Below are 24,026 nucleotides of genomic sequence, written 5' to 3' on the forward strand. Positions count from 1 at the left end.
GGATAACAGATCACACCTCTTTTGTGAGTGTGGGATTGCACATGGGCCAAGGCTCGGTAAATCAGCACCAGTGAGGTGCAGATCTGGACAGAGCCGGCAACAAGTGTGTTCTGGTCACTCATGAGTCCAGACACTGAGTCTGAGCCGACAACGGTATTGAAAAGGCCTGATGGGAGAGACATTATACAAGAATTTTAATGTATTTAGTCTAATGCAGCTTTTTGGCAAGTTTTTTTTTTTTTTTTGTCATTAAAGGATTAGTTCATTTCAGAATTAAAATTTCCTGATAATTTACTCACCCCCATGTCATCCAAGATGTTTGTCTTTCTTTCTTCAGTCGAAAAGAAATTAAGGTTTTTGAGGAAAACATTCCAGGATTTTTCTCCATATAGAGGACTTAAACAGGGACCAATGGGTTGAAATGTCAGTTTCAATGCAGCTTCAAAGGGCTATACACGATCCCAGACAAGGAATAAGGATCTTATATATACTATAGTGAAACAATTGGACATTTTCCCAAAAAAAAAAAAAAAAAAAAAAAATAATAATATTTATATACTTTTTAACCACAAATGCTCATCTTGCACTGCTCTGCGATGCGCCACGCATTATGTAATCATGTTGGAAGGGTCACGTGTGGCATAGGGCATCCGACATCGTTGTTTTACCTTTTATTTTTTTGTAAAGGCCGTTTGACTTAGTCTTTGCACGTTCACTTTGTAGACACTGGATCGGTACTTTCGCCTATGTCACGTGTGACCTTTCTTTTCTCCATATAGTGGACTTCACTGGGGTTCAACGGGTTCCAAATTGCAGTCTTTTTCTAAAGAAATGGTACCAGCATGTGTGCCCTATTTGTGTTCACATGACTTACTTGACACCTTAAAAAGAGAGAGAGAAAGATTTACTTTATATTTATGGATTAGAATGAGCCAGACTATTCATTCAAAGAAGCTATCAAATTAATATTTTTATTCAGCAAGGATGCATTCAATTGATCCATCATGCTGAACCTCCTACTCATCAAAGAATACTGAAAAAATGTATCACAGTTCCCAATAAAATATGAATATAATATAAGAAATGTTTCTTGAGCAGAAAATCAGCATATTAGAATGATTCCCGAACAGTCATGTGACACTGAAGACTGGAGTAATGATGCTGAAAATTCAGCTTTATCACAGGAATAAATGACATTTTAAAATATATTCAAACAGAAAATAGTTTAATTAATTTAAAATGTTTTATCAGTATTTTGCAATTTACGTCTCAAATCAAGTTATATAGAATACAATTAAACCTAAATTGTTAAATAATTTCAAGGCAAAAAAATGCATATGACATCAAGCCTGAAACATTTTGAACAGTCCTTCACAGTTTTGAAAGAGAATTGATCTGATATTTTAAGGTGTGACGCTCACCTGGGCACAGAAAGTTCACATTTTGTAACATTAAGTTTAAAAAAGGCCAAAAAAAAAAAAAAAATGACAACATACGTTTGGTAGCATAATTTAAAAATTGAAAGATTAATCATAACATTCTCACAAATTAAAACCTAGAGGTCCTTCAATTCAGAAAGCGCCAGCCTGACACGCGCGTCAGTTATTGTTACTCACTTTCTCCCTCTGTTGGTCAACAAGGATTTCGAGTGAGCCAGTCAAACACTTGTCTGTCAGTCCATATACTACACTGGTAAAAACAATTACGCGTAATATTTACCAGCACAGAAAGTTGTTTGTGGTTTCCTATTGCATATATAACATGTTAAACACACATATAATGCTGAGCTGTTGCTGATAGGAAACAACCACCACCGACTGATTTCAGCCCAATGTTCAATACAAAACCTGTTTCACTTGTTTATGTAAACCTAATAAATCAGATCTTTGGAGATGCTCTGTCTCGAAGTGAATCTTGAAATTCTTCATTTTCATTCAAATGACAACTATACTATTACAACATTAATAAGAATATGGCATAATGTCTATTTGTATACAAAGCTGTCAAAATACGACACTACGAGTCTATAAATAGCATCTTAACCACTTGCGTTTGGGGGCACTGAGGCCAGGGGAAACACACCTTGCCAAAAGCATAAGGGGTTATACCTCGAGCACGGCGAATGTCTGCCGCACCGAGTCCCTCTGGAGAACAAATAGTTGGCAGCCAAGCGCAAGAGAAAACATATATGCATGCACTAAACCCGCCTTTATCTGCTTTCTCACACATCAAAACCTCCCCCAAATGACGCGCCGCCCCTACCAAACCCTTCAGGAGTCAGTAAATTCAGCATTCACTCTCAGACTGAATTCAGAGTGGCATCTACAGAGGCCATCAAACCTTCACGTTTAGATGAATTAACAGCACGCGCAGGACCAAGGCTGTCATTTAGACTCGCTTTACTGGCGGGACCGCGCGTGCCTCATCTTTACCTGATGCTGCGTAAAAGTGGACCGTGGAAACCGCTGGACGCGCTCTGAAGAGGATACCGCTCAGTGTGATTTTGCTGCCACTATATAAGTAATCGTGAGCACTTGCGCGGAGGCAAGAACTGTTGATCCGGACAGACCTGCTTCTCATCCAAATGGATGCGCAATGATGGATTAATCGCTTTTCGATGCAACTTTTCAGCGCAGTGCCCTGACTCACAACTCCTCCTGAGGATTTTATCCCAGCAACCTTTACCTGACTTGATCCTCTCTTCCTCTCACGATGTCATCGGAGTATTTGATAAGGTCACTGCTTATGCTCTTTCTAGCGCTCTTCTCCGCCAATGCGAGCAACTGGCTGTAAGTGAATATCACTTTCTTCATTCGTGTGATGTTTTGACGTCTGTGTTGTCTGTTATGACTCCCAAGTCAGTCAGATTCCCAAAAGCAAATGTGTAGCGTGTCAGTGCAGCACAATGTATGAGCCATGGCAATGACAAATCGAAAAACCAAGCGAACTTGTAAATGAGAATATACAGCACCTACCTTTGTAGATTGCTTACATGACCTTGCTGCACTTTTCGCACGCGCAGAAGACAGTCAAAAACCAGAAGTATAACGTGGCCTATAATAGATAATGCAGCTGTCAGTTTAAACAAAATCATGCATTGTATGAAAAAAAAAAAATAAAAAAATAAGGAAATGAGGAAATGAAACTGGTTATTTGGAATCTGAAATCATAAACTTCCAGTTCATGTGCATTTGGCACAGCTGCGCTTGGCGCTGGTTGCGCGCAGCCTGGAGAGCAACGCGTGAATATGACAGCAGTAACAGCACTCTTCATCATGCTTACAGTGCTGAAGAGAGCTGTAGAAATGAATCATTACGATTATAGCAAAGAAGGAAGCCATGATCTGATTTGGACATTTATATGGAAAAGCAGGCTTGGTTAAGGCCGTATCAAGATTTATATTCTCTGTTTGCATTTCTAAGATTATGTATCTGTATCCTCAGGGCAGATCATTTAATCTATCCAGATGCAGTTGAGTTTTCGATGGAAGAGTGTTTTTAACTAAAGGCGTGGTGACAGGTTTGGGGCATGTACAGACAAGCTTCACACTAAAGGAAAACCTCCTACCTGTCTACAAAATATGATCATTCTGACAGGAGCCTGTACACTATTCCAACCCCATCCCAGGACAGGTATTAGCAAGTAGCCAAATAGACATTAGACAAGTTTTCTTTAGCAAACATGAGTTATATGAGCAACGTGTGGGCATGAAGCTGTAGTGTAGCCTATACTGTGAAGAAACACTATAAATATTTTTTACAGGAAAACAATTAGTTAAGGCTAAATATCGGGTTAAGCTAATATGGTTCATTTGAACAACAAGGAAAGGGCACTCAATGTAAAAACATAAAACCTGTAATATATCCAAAAAACATCAAAGTCATTGAAATTCTTAAAAGAAAGTAGAAAAAATATATTGTTCAATGGAACCGGCATGACGACTGAAAATAAATACACTGTAAAAAAGAATTGTTGGTTTAACTTAAAAAAGTAACTTACCTGGCTGCCTTAAAATTAACAAATTGAGTTAATACAATGAAGGCGATTGGTTTAATCAACAGAAATTCAAAATATTATGTTATCTGAACCACATTAATTATTGAAGTTGATTTGACAAAAGAAAAAATGTGATAACAAATCATGAAAATATTCACCGCGAAGGGTGAATTCAAAACTTTTCAGTAAATCTGTTGCATGCTTTTTGATGAAGACCATCTTCAGGACACATTAATCTTCTTCACAACGTAGCGCTCTTATTCTAGTTTAAATGAAATAAACAGTGACCTCGTCTTATACAAACATGCTGCACGTTGTCTGATCTCAAAGTGAGATGTTTTGTCTCACTCATTTAAAATAAAAACAGATAAGAATGCTGAGTAACTGAAAACGTTTCTGTTTTGTTTCATATCTGTTGCATAATAAAAAGCCTGTTTTTAATTATTATGCAGCAGTCAGATCAATAACACCTGCAGGTTATAGGTTCAGCTCAAATGACTGATGTTTTAATATAGGTTCTTCAGATCAGTGTTTTGGGCTTTTTAAAACACCACTATATATACGATGTTCTAAAGAACTGAGAATAAAGGGGTTTTTTTGGTGCTTAAAAAGTATCAAGCTGTAAAGCCATTTTTAGTTCTAACAGAAGCAGTATGTGTGATTTGAATAAAAATTTTCTTCTGGTCACTCGGATACATAGAATAGAATAGAATAGAATAGAATAGAATAGAATAGAATAGAATAGAATAGAATAGAATAGAATAGAATAGAACTTGTGGTGTAAAAGTCCACTCTTTACTCAACAGTCATAATTAAATGTTCTGAAGTACCGCTGAAAGCTTTTCATTTGTTGGATGTGTGTATGTATTACACTTGAGCACATCCATCCGCACCTGTATGGAGGGTGGAGGTGCAGGTGCGGGTCACGAGAGCAGATGAACTGCACCTGCACATCTTCAAACCTCCATGTATAGCACTTGCTTGTTCATGCAAATATAAGCTTCCATTGCTGCATACATTTTTATGAATGACTATTTGCTGTTGTTTTGTGTTCAAATGCCAGGAATGAATCACTAATTAGATACCATAAACAACAGATGGTAAATGTTATTAAACAGACTCTTTTCTAAATAAATACTGCAAATAGTCACTCAATACTTATTCTAATGCATTCTGACAAGCAGCGATTCTTGCTTTTATCTTGGCTTGGCAAAGCCAGCATACTGTTATTGATCAAACTTCAAAATCCTTAAAGGGATAGCTCACCCGAAAATCATGTCGTCGCCGACGTATATGATTTTATTTCTTCGGATAAACACAAACAATATTTTTTAGGATATATAATGCCATTGAATGGCTGTCACTCATTTGACGCTTGAAAAACCACACAGAGCGACCGTAACAGTAATCAATATGACCCCGTGGATGAATGTATGTCTTCTGAACATCTGGGATGGCATGAGGGTGAACTGTCCCTTTAAGCTGAGACCAAAATTTGTGACCAAAACTCCTAGAGCTTTCAAATTAAATCCACCAAACTTTGCACAGACCCTCAGTCTGTTTCAACTTATGTTAGGTTCAGAATACACATTTTTTGTCTGTTACGATAGTCACTGTGTCAGTCAATTTTGACTCCTAAATTCTTGTCATGGAAAAAACATGTCAGACTCCATGTTGCTTACCTGACCAATCATTGCTTGTAGACTTTAACGACACGCGAGATGTCATCGAGAAGGCGGAGCTAGTGACTTACTTCCGGAAACAAGGGCGTGTTTGCTCCTATTTCCCCCCCAGGAATCGGGTCTCCTTTAGGACCCAAGTGGTAATGCCTGATCAAAAGTTGTTATCATGATGTCTTGACTAATTATAACCTATTTCATTATTGTATTAAGTTTATTACATTAAGCGCTCAAACAACATTCTTGAAATATAAAATAAATGCCTAAGTATTGCATAATGAAAACACACTCATGCCTAATTTTATTTATTTTTATTAGGATAATGATTGTTGCAACATACTATGTTGTGTAAAAGTAATTTAATATTGATTTTAAACAGTAATAACAATGTGGTATAGTATATAATATTACTATTATATATTAATTGTCATGCTAAGTACACAAAAACATCATTCATTTGAAACATGTAATTGGGAACTATATTGGAAGCAAAAAATATGCCTAATATAATATAAGCTAAGCTAGCAGGCTAATCGGGTAGATGTATGCTATGCTATAAGCTAACTAACGAGAAATGCTTGATTTCACAACCTATAGCTTTAGTTATGTACTAGTATACGAACCATGTAATTTAAAATATATTAAAGGTCATTATAACGCATTTTAAATTATATAAATCATAACGTGATTTTGCAGGAATTATAATCAGGCACTAAAAATAAAAGCCCCTTGGGGTCCTAAAGGAGACCCGATTCCTGTGGGGACTCGATTTCTCAACAGAACCCATCATGGAGGACCGAAAAAAGTTAAACATGTCTGTCGGATGTTGTGAAGCATCGGTTGTTGTCACTATGACATGCTATACATGATAAAATGATTGACGAATCACCTCGACATCCTCCGTCAAACGGATTGTAAAAATCAGGTGTAGTCTGAACTGGGCATTGTTGCACTATGTCTTTTCTAACAGATCAAACAATTTCCCAGATTAACAAATATCCTCCAAAAATATCCATAGACTTCTATTGAAAAATCCTGACTCTATCAATCCATCCAGTCTTTATGTATCCAATAAGGCCTAGGCAACCTTCACAAATCAATGTTTATCTAAACTTTAAGGTTTGTCTTGATGAACTTTCCTTTTCTAGTTCCATGATGCAATAATTTCAGAACTAAAGAAAGAGTTGCACTCTGTCAAATACAGAAGCTGAGATGGTTTTTTGAGATGCTGAGGTCACAGAACTCAGTTGCAGTTATGATTATGAATGTAAAACAGTGCAAAGATCACACAGTTGTATTTGTTTAGGATGGGAGACAGTGTTACTCTCCACGTGGGATGGAAAGAACAGTGGTGGAGATGTTTGCACATGGATGGTCAATAAATAGTTCACAGCTGATGAGCAACATGAGAAGAGAGAAACCTCTAATGTGAAATACATCCTGGCGCCGAGGGCTGATAACACAAATAACACCAGTGACAACAGGGTAATGAAGCTGTAAAACCTGTTGTCACATACCTCCACTCATACAACAGCCTATTAAAAGGTTAATTTGATGAAACAGGCAACTTTAATGTTTTTTCCCCTTGACTATTCTCATTAAAGTGCCCCTATTATGCTATTTTAAAGGTTCTTAATTTTGTTTTGAAGGTCTCCTACAGTAGGTTTACATGTCAAAAAACACTTCAATTTTCTCAAAATATACATTACAGCATCACCTCTTCCCTCACGGTGTCTGAAAGGGTTTGATAAAAGATTCAGTCTCTCTAAACCCCTTCTTTCTGAGAGCCTGCTCTGCTCTGATTGGTCAGATGGCCCAGTCTGTTGTGATTGGTCTACCGCTTACAGTGCGTGTCAGAAACCAAACGCCCATTACCATTTCTGAATTACAGCTCCGGATCTTCCTCAGCATAAAAACAGTAAAGATGGCATCAGTTTTAGAGTATCAATTCAAACCCGAGTCCTCATCCTTTGGAAGTGGATTTGCTTTCACCGCACAGAAAACAACACGAACCAAATTCTTCCAGGCCTCAGTGTTTGAGGCCGGGTCAGAGTAGATGTTGTTCGCAGGCAGCCAATAAAGAATGAATTATGCAAATGTTTTACACACCTACATTGGAGCAGGAAGTAAGACTGGAGTTACTGCCTACTCGTTTCAGGTTGTTCAGAATCAGTTCTTTCTTTTAAGAGACAATAACCACATTTATTATGCACTTCGGTCTTTGAAACTTTGCAGACCTTTTAAACTCACAAACAGCTATATTACACATTACATGTAGAAAAGCAGATGATGGACAAATATAGTAAAAGAGAGACCGAAAAGATGAATTTGAGCAATCTCATATTGACTGCCCATCAATCAGGATTAATTTCCTTGCAATAAAGATGCTTTTCACAATGCAAATTGAGATTGAAATCCACAATTTAATGGTCTGTCTCATCATCAGACAACTTTCTCAAGTTTTTTCCTCTTAAAAATGAAACTCCCATAAACTCCCATAGGGACCTGTCAGCACCTAAACAGAAAAAAAGGAATTGAGTCAATCTCTCTTAATTTTTCTACCTGACTGCATTTCCTCCAGCCTCCCATCTATCCATCTTCACTTTTACAGATCTACGTTCTTACATCACAAGATGTTTAGGATGTTCTTTAGAGCTCAGAAGCAGGGATGTCTTCGAAATATTCCTGCACCTATTTACTTCTTGAAATGATTTAAATTATATTTACACTGTTTTTCACATTGTTTTAAGGCATATGCCCAGCTAACTTGGAAAGTTGGAACTTTGGCTAGGTTAGGTTCTTTCAAAGTTATGAGCAAACATTTTTCCAGTAACGTTAATAGAATGTTCAATCAGAGTTATCTGGTCTTTAAAAATGTTCTTAAAATTTTTACATCGTTCATGAAACATTTTTTTTTAAAAAAAAACACTTAGGTTGGACGTTCCTCTAACATTTTTTTAAATGTTGCTACTTGTTTTAGAACGTTCAGAGAACATTCAAAAGTAACATTCCCATTCCGTTTGCAAAATGATAAACAGAATTTTCCATTTACGTTCACATTACAAAAAATAAAAAATTAAAATGTTTTAAAAAAAAACTATGTTTTGAACATTCAGAAATAATGTTTTCATAACTAAATGGGAAAATTAGCAAAATGTTCTTAGATATTTTTGTTAGCTGGGAATTCAAAAGGTTCTTCCCTGTCTAAGCAGATATTCATATACAGCAATTACCAAAGTTGAATTAATCTGTATATCTTAGATTTAGATGTTAATGTTACTTTTCATACCTCTCTGAAAGACATTTGGTGCTCTGAGGCATCTTAATGATGTACATCTGGTATATATTTAACCTGCTAGAAGAGATAGAAACAAGATTAAATAAATATTAACAACCCAAGAAACAAAATGGGATTAGTAATGACCTGTGATATTTTCTTGGATGTCAAATGAGATCCATATGATTAATTGGAATTAACATGTTCAGTTAATTGTACTGCTAATCTTTTAGGATACTGTCAATAAATGAGATAACACTGCCCTCTAGAGTTAAAGACAGATCCACTAGACCTAGAGATAAGCAAAGTGTGAATGCAACTGTTAAGATGGTGTCAGACGTTCATTGCTAAAAGCAAACGAGCAAATGACGTTTTGGTACATGTGCTTTTAAGAGTTAGAAATACCCATGAGTCACTGAGGTATTGAGGAAACTAGAGCTGTTTATCAGAGAAACACAGTTGTGCAAGAATGACACATCTGTTTCTGAAAACATGTCGCATTCTGTGATGGATCTTTAATTCACATTTTGGGTCATTTCTGTAGGACATCTTCTTGACTGTATTTTCAATGTTGTGAGGATCATCATCTTTACATTAAGGTTCAAAAGTTTCAAAATTAATACTCTTATTTAGCAAGGATGCATTAAATTGATCAAAAGTGACAGTAAAGACATTTATAATGTTACAAAAAATGTATATTTCAAATAAATGCTGTTTATTAAATTTAAATTGGAAAAAGTAAGACTGCATGATTGCCCCTTAACTAGTCAAACTAGTTCTTAAGTCTTAACAGTGGCTAAGTTTATGCAACTGACCCCGGATACATAATGCAATTCATCATCTGCCAGCTGAAAATCATATCTGATTCCTTAGAGAAGTAATAGGAAAATTATGAACAAGTCGCAATACTTAATATATCATTCCTGTCTGTGCCACAAACGGTAGAGGATAAGTTACCCACAACGTTTTTGGAACAGTATGAGCAATGCCAACAGTCAACCGTTATATTAACAGCAATAGTGTTTCTGTTCAACTATAAACTCCTTGGTATTACTGAGGGACATTAAATGTTGTTAAATGTTGGTGGTTTAATAATGATAAAAAATAGAAATACGTGGGTGAAATACGAAGTAATGAAATGCATCAGTTTCCTTAAACCTCCCTAATGCTGCATTTATTTCGGACAAACAGCTTTTAATACACAGACGTGTCGCCCCGTGACGCACAGCTGACAAATATGTAAATATCAAATATTTTTGTAAACATCATGAAATTGTGGCCCTTGGACGCCACAGCACGCATGTTTACTTGCTGACGGTAGCTCGTACAGGTCTGATATTTACCTTCACCGATTTACCACAGAGAGACAGGAAATGTCTACATCCATCGTTTGATTATTCAATAAACTTACAAAAAATGATGCTGAGAGGAAGTCAAGCTTTTTTAGTTGCAATTTCCTACTCTGAATGTGTGAGTATATACATATATACCATAAATGATATGATAATTCATAGTTTTTACTTGCAAAAACCATATATATGACAGTATTTTACAGTAAAATTGCATAATGTGATGTTTTTACTGCAGCATTTTAAAATTATAACAGTTTTTCTGTAAAAATTACAAATACTTTCCATTGTCTACACTGATATATATATATATATATATATATATATATATATATATATATATATATATATATATATATATATATATATATATATATATATATATATATATATATATATATATACACCTTTCAAATGTTTGGGGTCAGTAAGCATTTTTTTTTTTTTTTTTTTTTTGACAGTAAAGACATAAATGATAACTGTACTAAAGATTTCTATTTTTAAATAATTTCTATTCTATTTCTATTCATCGAAAATAATCTTGAAATCCCGATTTCCACAAAAACATTGAGCAGCACAATTGTTTTCAACATTGTTTCTTGAGCAGCAAATCAGCATATCAGAATGATTTCTGAAGGGTCATGTGACACTGAAGACTGGAGTAATGATGCTGAAAATTCAGCTTTAGATCATAGGAAATAAGTTACATTTTAAAACCTTTTAAAAAAGAAAACAGCTCATTTAAATAGTAATATTATTTCACAATATTATCGCTTTTACTGTATTTTTGGTCAAATAAATGCATCCTTGGTGAGCAGAAGAGACCTCTTTTAAAAAACGTAGCAATCCCAAACTCTTGAATGGTAATGTATATAACTTTAAGTTTGTTTATACGTTGACAGCAGTAAGAGGCGAGCGGATATATACAGCCTGGTGTGTGTAGGAGTTGGCGATTTCTTTTTCTCTTTCATTCTCTTCCAAACTCTCTCAAACAGCATGGTTGCGTGCTAAGTCGCGCTTGGCTAAGCCATCTGGAGCCAACAGCGCTCGGAGGCCAGGGTTGTGTAATTCAACACAAACATGACACAAAAGGAAGAAGGCACCGTGCTCCAGGTGGAATGCTCAGCAGAAACCTCCCAGAAACACAGAGGAAGGCATCTCCCATTCTTATACAAAATCCCACAGTCCCGTCGGCTCCCCTTGTTTTCCCAAACTTAGCGTTGCGATTAGCGAGTACATTTTTTGAAAATAAAGTAGAAGGGAACGATAGAAATGGGGAGCAATGAAAACAAGATTCTCTCAAGGTCTCAGACAATCTTTTTCCCAGACAAATATGCAGCCGGCCGTTCTTCAGGTGTTTGTTTGTCAAAACCCCGAGCTTGATACGAGCGCACGTCTTATGAGAGCATCTGGCACTGATATATTATATTCCTGCGCTTATCCCGCAAGAACGGACTGCCATTTGGCTGCCAGATTCATTATCAGGTCAGGATCACAGAGCTAATTTACTGGTGAAACAAACAAAAGCTGTAAACACGCATGCAAGAACATGCAATCGTCAACAGATGCTGCACATGATAAAAAAGAAACGCCATGCAGAATGTGTCTGCATCTGGCCGGTGACATCATGCTTCATCTTCTGGCTGGACAGACAGGAGTGTGTTATCAAAGCTTGTGAGAGCAGAGATGATGGTCTCGTGGACAAGGAGGTGTTTGTTTCTTATCTGCCCCAGCCTTGGCCTTCAAAATCAGCTCTTGTCAACAGCGGAGAGGGTGCGATGCACCGCTGCCAGTCGCTGGGATCTAGATGTGCTGTATTTAACCTCTGAAAATGAGCCGCAGAAACAAAGCAGACGTCAAGACTATACACTCTTAGAGGCCATTCACACAGAACATGTTTTTGGTGTTAAAAGCACAAGACTCGAAAAAAAAGAAGCAATGTCTAAAGATGCGTTTTTGAAAATTGTTTGCTGCGTCTGAATATGCTTACTTCCATACTACACTGTAAAAAATGCTGAGTTGTTTCAACCCATTGTTGGGTCAAATATGGACAAACCAACCAACCATTAGTTTAAAGTTTTAAAGGGGATCTATTATGCCCCTTTTACAAGATGTAATATAAGTCTCTCAGAATGTCCCCAGAATGTGTCTGTGAAGTTTCAGCTCAAAATCCCCCACAGATCATTTATTATAGCTTGTCAAATTTGCCCCAATTTGAGTGAGAGCAAAAACACACCATTTTTTGTGTGTCCCTTTAAATGCAAACGAGCTGCTGCTCCCGTCTCACTTTCCAGAAGAGGGCGGAGCTTTAACAGCTTGCGCTTCGGTTGCTCAACAACAACAAAGCTGGAGAATCTCACGCAGCCAAAATGAGGATTGTCAGTAACGGTGTTCAGCCTTACATTGTTCAAACCGGAGTCGACACTGATGGAGAGACTCAGGAAGAAGTTACAACTTTTAGAATGAAACTGGACGTTTCTGAATGGTTAGTGGATAAATTTATGTAGTTGCTGTGGAGTTGATTCAACTCATCCACTAGCATGTGCCGTCATGTTCATCTTTTGTGTTGAATTGACCCTCGTTTGTGAAGCAGTCTGGCGTAAAACGACGGCATGACAACAACACTCGACTACAACAACTCTTCCTCTACTCTAAAGCAGCCCAACATAGCCCCGCCCCCTTTGTTGTGTGTTCCCTGGGGCGGGGTTTATGTAAATTTTAGGGTTAGTGATGTCACTAAACCGGGAAGAAGCTTGGTGTAGTCCCTACCAGCCGTTTGTTGTAGTCCTTAAACAGCGAAACAGAGATAAGAAAATATTTCCCTTTGCATTAAACTTTGAGCGTTGTAACTTTGCAGATGTTGTATTCTCAAACAGCAACATTAAAAACTAACTATACATTTTTAATAAATGTTAATAAATCATTAATACATTAGCTCATCCATGAATATGATTTCTGCCCGAGTCCTATCCGATTCTTTTCCATCGGCTGTAGATGTGAAGACAACACCTCCCTATGCCTTTGTTTTGAATAAACGACCTCTAGTGGTGAAAAATTACACATTGTGCCTTTAACTGTGAAATAATGTCAGCAAATGAATCCTTATTGTAAAGTGTCACCACAAAAGGTTCTTCTTTATAGTGGAAAAAGGTTCTTTGGAATTTTAAAATGTTCTTCATAAAAAAACTAAAAAAAGAATGGTTCTTTTAAGAACGGATCATTGAAAGGTTCTTTGAGGAACCAAAAATGGTTATTCTATGACATCGCTGTGAAAGAATAAAAAGCAGGTCTGATTCGCACTGATTTTGAGGGCTAACCTTTAGTTAGAACCCGAATCAATAAACCACAAGATCTTGCAACTTAATTGAGTATTTACAGCACAGAACCTTCAAAGCCATTCTGATGCATTTAGGAGTACATTCGAATTACTCAGTACCACACCAAAAGACCTTTAGAGACAAATAACACAAAACAAACCCGTCCGTGACCACTCTTGCAAACATCACCTACACGCAACCCACTAAATGCATCTGTGCAGAACTTAAACAGTCAAGACTTTGATCTCCACCCATTCTTGATGATAATGAGACCAAGCTTGGTGTGTACGGATGAAATCTGTGTGCTGCGTTGTAGTATAGGACTATTTTTATAAGGTGCCTTAAAGAGATGGAGCTCAGCAGACCCATTAAAGCGATGGTGTTGCCCCGACCCCCTGGCCCTGGAGGTGATGGGTGAAGATATTCTATATCCGCCTCACTTAACATCACCCTTACCTCATCTGCCGAGCATAGCCTTCCAAGAACATCACAGGAGGGCCATGGTGTTTATATTAGTGCCGTTTGTGCTATGGAGAGTCAATGGAAAAACCTTTTAGTGCGACAATGCAGTGTTACTGTTAAAAGAAACTATAACAACAACTAAATGAAAGCATTTCACTTCAATGAATATATATAAACAAGCATAATTTGGTGGGGAAATGAAAACCTGAAACTAGCTAAAATGTAATAAATATATAAATGAAATGGCTGCAAATTAAATTTAGTTATATATATATATATATATATATAGATAGATAGATAGATAGATAGATAGATAGATAGATAGATAGATAGATAGATAGATAGATAGATAGATAGATAGATAGATAGATAGATAGATAGATAGATAGATAGATAGATAGATAGATAGATAGATAGATAGATAGATAGATAGATAGATACCTCTATAACCTGCCTTCATTAAACATGAAAATGTCACTAGATAATGAGAACTAAAAAGTTGAACACTACTAAACTTATTTCATTAACATCAGTTAAATCATCAGCTAAGCCTTAACATAGTAAAATATAATAACACTTTGCAATAACTTAAAATTTGTTAACATTAATTATTGCAGTAGTTATGAACTAATAATGAACAGCATTTTTTACAGAATAAATATAATAAGAAATATAAAATATTTAATAATAATAATAATAATAATAATACACCAATATACTAAATACACTATACTAAATATACTAATATAAATATATTATTGTTCTTTGTTAACATGTTTGTTTAGAATAGATTGACTAATTTAACTGGAAATATTACAAATGTATTTGTATATGTGGAAATTTATATTAAAATTAATAAATGCAATAAAAGTTATTGTTTATTGTTAGTTTATGATAGCCAGTGATATAACTAATGTTAAAATTTTTTAACTTGTTATAAAGTATTACAAACTAAATATAATTGGATGGATGGATGGATGGATGGATGGATGGATGGATGGATGGATGGATGGATGGATGGATGGATGGATGGATGGATGGATTTTTTTCTCCAAAAACCAAAAACATCCAGCTTCTAGATACAAATTGAAAGGTTTTTTTTTTCTGTACAAATGTCTGTATTAATGACAGTCTATGAACATATATTGATTACCAGTCTATTGGTTTGTCCTCAGATACCTGGCAAAGCTGTCATCGGTGGGGAGCATCTCTGATGAAGAAACCTGTGAGAAGCTCAGAGGACTCATCCAGAGGCAGGTTCAGATCTGCAAGCGCAACGTGGAGGTGATGGACGCGGTCCGCAGGGGTGCCCAGCTCGCCATCGACGAGTGCCAGTTTCAGTTCCGCAACCGACGCTGGAACTGCTCGACGCTAGAGAGTGTTCCTGTGTTCGGGAAAGTGGTCACACAAGGTAAGCTGCATCCCATTTAAATGGACATGAAGGCATCTCTGGGGAAGCTTAATGTTTGCTTATTTGTCACAGGCACCAGAGAAGCTGCGTTTGTGTACGCCATATCTGCTGCTAGCGTAGCCTTCGCAGTGACCAGAGCCTGCAGCAGTGGGGAGCTGGACAAGTGTGGCTGTGACCGTAATGTGCACGGTGTCAGTCCAGAAGGTATATGTACTTTGTATGAATAATTATGATGATTAATCATTAATATTGCTATGAACTCGCAAAAATTATTCTTGCATACCCAAACTGAACGGTGAAAGCTCTGGTCATTGAAGCAGCTTATCCTGACCAAGAAATGCCCACTTAGATAGGAAGAGTTGTGCGAGTGACATGTGAAGTGATCAATCACGGTTCATGTTATTCACAGATGCTGTTTATGAGCAGGATCTGAAACAGATTGTAATACAATTATTACTGTCTCATATGCTGATGCACAATAAACAAACATACACAAAAAATGTATTGAGACTTGTTGGAGATTTATATATATATAAAACAGCTAAATATACTGTTCTTCTCATGAATATCTAGTTTACTTGTTAATAAGTGGCTCAGACTACTCTATAAATGACATTCAAAGATTACATTTTAATCTTGGAAAATCCTGGAAAACTGTTAGAATGATAATATAGTACCTTGTAAACAACTTTGTTTCCAGATGGACTGATAAAACTCCTGATTTCTCTCATTAGATTCTCCATCCTTGACCATCTCTATCTCAACAGGTTTCCAGTGGTCAGGATGCTCAGATAATATTGCATATGGGGTTGCTTTTTCCCAATCCTTTGTGGACATCAGGGAACGAAGTAAAGGACATTCCTCCAACAGAGCCCTAATGAACCTCCATAACAATGAGGCAGGGAGGAAGGTAAGAGGCCTTACAAACATCACCATTGAAAGGTTTGTACACTCATATAAATTAAATTTATTTTTCCATTCCAAGGCGATTCTGAACCACATGCGAGTGGAATGCAAGTGCCACGGTGTTTCAGGCTCCTGCGAGGTGAAGACCTGCTGGAAAGCAATGCCGCCGTTCCGCAAAGTGGGCAACGTCATCAAGGAGAAATTCGACGGCGCTACAGAAGTGGAGCTGCGTAAAGTGGGCACCACCAAGGTCTTGGTTCCACGAAACTCGCAGTTCAAGCCGCACACGGATGAAGATCTGGTGTACCTGGACCCGAGCCCAGACTTCTGCGAGCACGACCCCAGAACGCCGGGCATACTGGGAACCGCAGGGCGCTTTTGCAACAAGACCTCGAAGGCCATCGACGGCTGCGAGCTCATGTGCTGCGGTCGCGGATTCCACACGGAGGAGGTGGAGGTGGTCGACCGCTGCAGCTGCAAGTTCCACTGGTGCTGCTACGTCAAGTGCAAACAGTGTCGCAAGATGGTAGAGATGCACACGTGTCGGTGATCCCCTCAACGCTTCCCTACATGCACAGGGAAACTAGGCAAATACACAAAAGGGAAGACAGAGACATTCCCAGGCATTTCATGCACCGATAGAGGAACATGTCATACATGAGACTTTAAAATATAGGGGCAAATATATCTGACGTCCCAATTGAGAGTATTTTTCTCTCTCCTCGTTCTGTTTTTTAATTGCAGTTGCTCTCTTATTTTTATATATATATATGTATATTTTTTAACTTATTGCAATCGAATAGAGAGTGAATTTTTAATGTGACGTGCACCAGAGGAGTGCCATTGGGAATGGGGTTACTGATAGACATTGACCCGGCCGGGATCAGGGGCACATGAATATGGAGAAAGGTCAACGTTTTAAAGCCTTTTCATCGTTAATGCTGCTTTAGGGTTTCTTCTTGAAAGATGGACTAACCGAACTATCGAACATTACGTGCTGAGATGCAGTCCAGGCGTACATGTACTTTCCATACCCTTGGCCATTCGTTCCTGTGATGCTGCTTGAATTCAAGAATCAACGATAGCGTATACAGCTGAGTGTTAAGGCCAGAACACACCAAGCCGACACCGACGAACTAGTGGCGACGAAAGCATACTGCAGGGTTGGCTCACGTCGGCAGCGTCTGGGTCCAAAGTTGGCCTGACACACCAAACCGATGCTCGACAGCCGACGGCCAAGTAGCACGTCCGTTCTGCGCCTGGGTAAGATGACATGCCTTTCTGTACCAGCAGGTGGCAGTAGCTGAACAGACAATCAGGGGTGAGTTTCCCAAAGTGAACTAGGGTCGCAAGTTCTGTTGTTACCCATTAGAGTTCACTGGGGCTTACGACCATAGTTGGCAAACGATGCTTTCGGGAAACTCACCCCAGAATGATCAGATGGCCCGACGTACCCACAAGCTCCGAAACGATTCAACATTTCGAATTGGCCAAAAAAAAGCAAACGAGGACCAATTTCAGCCGACGGTGTGGAACACACTGAGAAAACTTAGTCTGCCGACCAACAAATACTGCCAGGCGGCCGACTGTCGGCTTGGTGTGTTCCGGCTTTTAAGTCTGGGACACACCAAGCTGACAATCGGCCATCGGGCAACGTCTGACCTTTTTTAAATGTTAGCCGACTAAGTTTTCCTGGTGTGTTCTGAACAATGACTCTAGTCGGATACCGTCAGCAGAGACAGAGTTGCCAGGTATTCACAACAAAATGTGTCCAATTGCTACTCAAAACTAGCCCAATCACGTTCTAGGGGGCTCCCCGGTTCCAGGGGGTAAAATCTGAATTTTTAGTGGGGTTTTCCTGATAAAATTCACATTCCAGTGGCTAAATATCACGTTATTTGGGGTCATGAAAAACAACATACGGCAACAGTGTTAAAGTAGTCCAATTCCGTAGGAAAACTGTGGACTTGGCAACACTGGCCATTTGGGGTTCTCGGGGCTGATTCAGCATGTAGAATCGGTGTTGGGCCGTCGGGCGAGAGAGAGAACTCTGATTGGCTGTTCTGTTTAGTGAACGAGTCGAAGCGTCAGAATAATAGCAAAATAAGTCAAAGTGGTACAGACAGAAGGCGGTTCTAATTTTACGTCATGTACCAAGTGTTACGAGTGTTCCTGGGCAAATATTTAATATTAACATGGAATAAAGAAAGTGATCAGCATGAATGATATTCAAAACGGTAAGCATGCGCTGCTTTGTTCAGGCAGCGGTCTCCTTACGCGCAGGCGCAGAACACACGTGCCGGCTGACAGTCGGCTGTAGTTCTCTCTCATGTGCAGTCTTTTTGCCCCGACGTGAGGCGACAACACAGTGGGCTTTTATCAGTGCTAGTTCTTTGGCATCGGTTTGGTGTGTCCCTACCCTTCAAGTGAGCCCTGCTTTAGAAGGGATGCGAACCAACTCCGAACAAGACGGAGTGGAATTATTACAAGTGTTAACAATCTGTTCAAAAGGAGCGCTTTGAAAGTCGTAGCTAGTGACGCAGACAGATCATTGGTGCTGAGCTGTAACCATGCATCTGGCGCAAAACTGACAAACATAAATTGTTTACCCTCTTGGGATTCTTGGACCATGGATTCTGTGCACGATGACTCTAGCACTTTTCCTCTCCAGACGCACATATCACAAATAAACAAATCCCCCAGCATTCCCTGCTCCATTAGTCAGACTGAGTGACTGAATTATTTATGGCGACTATGTACGATACCATAACTCCAAGCTTTTCTATAGTACAACTTGCTATCCAGTATGCTTTTAAAAGAAACATAGGTTTGTAAAGACTTATACACTGAAGAGGACTATATTTCATATGAATGTATGTTTAATTGAAATATATGCTGTGTCAAAAACTGACATTCTCGTGCTTGTGCTTATTGCTCTTTGCAATGGAAGCAAACATCATCAGTTATTAGCTTCACCAAAAAGACCATGCTGACCAATCAGGTCATTTTATCAGGATAATATGGTTTAATGGTCTTTATGAATGTAGTCTTGTTTGATGGGTTTCACACTTTAGGATAAAAGTTTGGTTTTGCAGTCTTGCTGCAGTCGATGTTAAAGAAATATCCCGGGTTCAATACAAATTAAGCTCAGTTTAATAACCTTTTCTGCATTTAACTTTGTTGCCATGACAAGGTAATGCCATAAACCATAAAACAACTGCATAAATTATGATTTCAACAGCTATAACGCTTAAATAATACACAAGTTATTCAAGAATTAATGCAAGTGCTTTTATAAAACTATAAACTTAATTTCTGCTTTTAAATTATTCAGAAATTACGTCATTATCTTCAACTGTAAGTGCCACACCATAACCTCATAACCTCCTTTTTTTTTTTTTTTTTTTTTTTTTTTTGCTATTTTTACAGAAAACAAGGGATGTGTTAAAATATTTTTTTGTGGTCATTAACAATATGTTATGCCTTGTAGTAAAACTGAAATATTCATTTAAGTTACACCACCATTTAAAAGTTTGGAGTCATTAAGATGTTTTTTAATTAATTCTTTTATTAATCGAGGGCACATTAAATTGATCAAACGTGATAGTAAAGACATTTATAATGTTACAAAAGATTTCTATTTCAAAGAAATGCTCTTCTTTAGAACTTTCAATTCATCATGATTTCCACAAAAACATTAAGCAGCACAGCTGTTTTCAACATTGATAATAATAAGAAATGTTTCTTGCAGCAAACCAGCATATTAAAATGATTTCTAAAGGATCATGTGATACTTAATCATTTGAAGCTTTTCTGTCACAGGAATAAGTGACATTTTATACAAAATATATTAAAATATTTTTTTTTCAAACTTTTTGTATTTTATTTCATTAAAATAAATTTAATTTTATTTAAAATTGTAATAATATTTTACAATATTACTGGTTTTATTCTTAGTTAGAATAAGAAAATTCTTAAAAAAGTCCAAACTTTTGAACGGTAATGTACAAGGTCAATATGAAATCATCAGGTTAACCACACCGATTACGACAGAAATTCTCAGAAAAATTCAGTAAGATTACCAATGGCATCTTCCTTCTCTATTCTGTTTAACAAACCAATGTAATGGTTTAGGGATCAGGACAGTTCCAGTCCGGCAGCTGCCTAGTGACACGGTCTAGGCTGAGAGTCATGCCATCACGCCAAGAACAATAAATATTTATAGAAACTATTCATGGAATAATGACAGGAATGAAGGTTGTCGGACATGCATAAATGTGGTTTGGTGCTGCAACAAAGTGGCCCCAGAGATGACTTTCGTAAGCACCTCTTTGCTGAGCTGTTGCCCAACAGCTTGTATTAAGTACCACAAATAAATAAATACATAAATAAAAAATATTATATATATATAATATTTGAAACATTTATTTGATCAAAAATAAAAACAGTAATATTCTGAAATATAATTACAATTTTAAGTATTTTAACTGTTTTCTATGGTAATATATTTTAAAATGTAATTTATTCCTGTGTTCAAAGATGAATTTTTAGCATCATTACTCCAGTCTTCAGTATCACATGATCCTTCAGAAATCATCTAATATGATGATTTGCTGTTCAGGAAACATTTATTATTATTATTTTACAATGTTGAAAACAGTAGTTCTGCTTAATATTTTGTAGAAAGATGTAATATAAGTCTCTGGTGTCCCCATAATGTGTCTGAAGTTTCAGCTCAAAATCCCCTACAGATCATTTATTATAGCTTGTCAAATTTGCCGCTATTTGGGTTTGAGCAAAAACACGCCGTTTGTGTGTGTCCCTTTAAATGCAAATGAGCTGCTGCTCCTGGCCTGCTCTCCAGAAGAGGGCAGAGTTTTAACAGCTCACGCTTCGGTTGCTCAACAACAACAAAGCTGGAGAATCTCACGCAGCCAAAATGAGGATTGTCAGTAACGGTGTTCAGCCTTACATTGTTGAAACCGGAGTCGACTCTGATGGAGAGACTCAGGAAGAAGTTACAACTTTTAGAATGAAACTGGACGTTTCTGAATGGTTAGTGGATACATTTATGTAGTTGCTGTGGAGTTGATTCAACTCATCCACTAGCATGTGTCGTCATGTTCATCTTTTGTGCAAATCCAGCATTGAATTGACCCTCGTTTGTGAAGCAGTCCGGCGTAAAATGACGGCATGATAACAACACTCCACTACAACAACTCTTCCTCTTCTCTAAAGCAGCCCAACATAGCCTCACACCCTTTGTTGCGTGTTCCCGGGGGTGGGGTTTATGTCAATTTTAGGGTTAGTGATGTCACTAACCTGGGAAGAATCTCGTCGTAGTCCCTACCAGCCGTTTATTGAAGTCCTTAAAAAGAGATTTCTGTTAAGGAAAATATCTCTCTTTGAGCGTCATAACTTTGCAGATGTTGTTTATGCTCAAACAGCAACATTACACACTAACTAAAGTTAAAAAAGTGAAATCATAATCAACCACAACTTTAAGACAAATAGATATTCCACCTCAAACTCACGCTATTGGCTAAACTAATGTTGTGTTCATCCCAGTCAGGCTGCTCAAACAGATTGCAGGTCCAATTTGGTGCAGAAATAACAGACTTCAGCTTTAAATACATGTAGAAAACATGGTAAATATACACTTGAAAAACAAAGCATCACTGCACAAATGGCTGCTGCATCTAATGTTTCTTTCAGAAGCGAACGACGACTCCACTCCACCCTTGCTGCAGGATACTGTCTATCCTATCAAGGGCCTAACTTTGCTGGCGTAACAGTCTTTTACAGTGCCTTTAATTGATGTTGCATATGTCTTCAAACCACCTCTGGCTTTTTTCAGTTGTTGGAAACTGTGAGAGCCTGACCGTAGTCTAAAACAATCCAACCATGTCATTTTATTTGTACATTTTAAAGTCTGCTTCCATATTCCTTGGTCATACCGATGTCTGGTACTAATAAACGGCTTTGAGGAACAGGAAGACATGGTTTGAAGAAAGGAGGGTTTGTCTTTTATTGTGCACTGGGATATTAAAGCAGGGGGCATATCTGTGGACGCAGGCTGGAGAAATCATGGCGAAATCCTCATAATATCCAGCACATCCTGTGTTTGTGGAAGTAGAGATATTGGGGCCGAAAACACTGCGCTTCTTTGCTGCAAAGTTTTGAAATATGTACGTACTTGGATGTTTCAGGGAGACTTTTTAACACCTAAAACATGACAATCTGTCTGTGGCAGTAAGACATTTCTCCTATGGTTATTTTGGGACAAATATGCAGGCCTGAATGTGGAAAAATCATTGTGTATGTGAATAGATGTAAAATGTGCTTGAGGGAGATTTCGCTATGAGAAATCTAATCCTGTCAACAGAATGGCCCTGTCACCGCCTCTTTGATGGAAAATACCACACAGTAATTTAATATTTGGAAAGGCTTTTGCAGGGACATAACATAATTATCAACCTACAATTCAATAAAGGAACTCAAAGATCAGGGGCTTTAGCCTTTCAGCTACTTTTAATATGACTTTGGTCTCTGAAGTCATCAGAGGAACATTAGTTTGATTAGCCAAGACATGAATGTCAATGGCAAATATGCTGTTTGTGGCCATAAATATATGTATTTACACATGAATAAATAAATGAAAAAAAAAACAAAACAAAAAAAAAATATATAGTTATTTGTAAGATATTAATTATATTACAGTATGTCCCTTCAAAATAAAACAAAATAAAATAATGAAATAACATTTTTAAAATATTTAAAAATATATTAAATAAAAAATATTTATAATTCACATACTTTTTCATAAAAATAAATTTAAACAAATATATACAACATAAAATTACAAAAATATATATAAGTTAAAAAATGATACAGATATATATATATATATATATATATAGAAAGAGAGAGGAATTATAAAAATAAATGTAAAAATAAATACTACAACATAAAATAGCAAAATATTTTTATAAAATAGTAATACATTATATTATATATATTATATTATATATATTATATATATATATATATATATATATATATATATATATATATATATATATATATATATATATATATATATATATATATATATATATATATATATATATATATATATATATATATATATATATATATATATATATAGCTATGGAAATAATTAAGAGACCACTCCAAGTTCAGAAATCAATGTTAAGTGGTCTCTTATTTTTTTCCATAGCTGTATATATATATATATTTTTTTTTTATTTTTTTTTTTTTTTTTAAATGTTTACCATCTTTAATAGAAACTAAAAAAGAAAAAAAAATTGAGCTCATCAGGTGGAGTCAAACTGTGTTTCATTCTGAGTATTAATTTATCCACTTACATTTCACACTGTATACATAAACTCACCTCAGAGGACATGAGTCTGCAGAGAAAGGCACCAAAGTTCACCAAAGGTCTGGAAGAATGATTCCAGGAGTAAAACACGCGTTCCTCTCCTCCCTGGCCTTCCTCAAAACTCACAGATCTCTACCAACATACTTCTCATATTAAAAGAAAACAAGTTACACAAATGAGACAGATGTTTCTTGTTTCTGATGACAGTTGCCATACTCCTCCCCCCT

The 24,026-nt window shown here is 37.0% G+C and overlaps 1 protein-coding gene across 2 annotated transcripts; it reads left to right on the forward strand.

Moving 5' to 3' along the window:
* Positions 1-2,695: 2,695 nt before the first annotated feature.
* wnt4 (wingless-type MMTV integration site family, member 4) lies at positions 2,696-17,004 on the forward strand. Of its 2 annotated transcripts, XM_067387123.1 has the most exons (5): positions 2,696-2,789; positions 15,256-15,491; positions 15,564-15,695; positions 16,259-16,401; positions 16,477-17,004. In XM_067387123.1, exons 1-5 carry the CDS (start codon positions 2,713-2,715, stop codon positions 16,945-16,947), a joined length of 1,059 nt encoding a protein of 352 aa, XP_067243224.1. In that variant the 5' UTR covers positions 2,696-2,712; the 3' UTR covers positions 16,948-17,004. The 2 variants fall into 2 exon arrangements, with proteins under 2 accessions (XP_067243224.1, XP_067243223.1); XM_067387122.1 differs by having other exon boundaries at positions 16,259-17,004.
* Positions 17,005-24,026: the final 7,022 nt, after the last annotated feature.

The sequence above is a fragment of the Chanodichthys erythropterus genome, chromosome 6, assembly GCF_024489055.1.
Source record: "Chanodichthys erythropterus isolate Z2021 chromosome 6, ASM2448905v1, whole genome shotgun sequence".
Taxonomy (NCBI): domain Eukaryota; kingdom Metazoa; phylum Chordata; class Actinopteri; order Cypriniformes; family Xenocyprididae; genus Chanodichthys; species Chanodichthys erythropterus.

What these genes read in the sequence shown, in the direction of transcription:
- wnt4 (XM_067387122.1), top strand. Translation starts at nt 2,713, where the DNA reads ATGTCATCGGAGTATTTGATAAGGTCACTGCTTATGCTCTTTCTAGCG. An exon ending in GCCAATGCGAGCAACTGGCT is followed by an intron (nt 2,790 to 15,255) that starts GTAAGTGAATAT and finishes GTTTGTCCTCAG; the next exon opens with ATACCTGGCAAAGCTGTCAT. An exon ending in CGGGAAAGTGGTCACACAAG is followed by an intron (nt 15,492 to 15,563) that starts GTAAGCTGCATC and finishes TATTTGTCACAG; the next exon opens with GCACCAGAGAAGCTGCGTTT.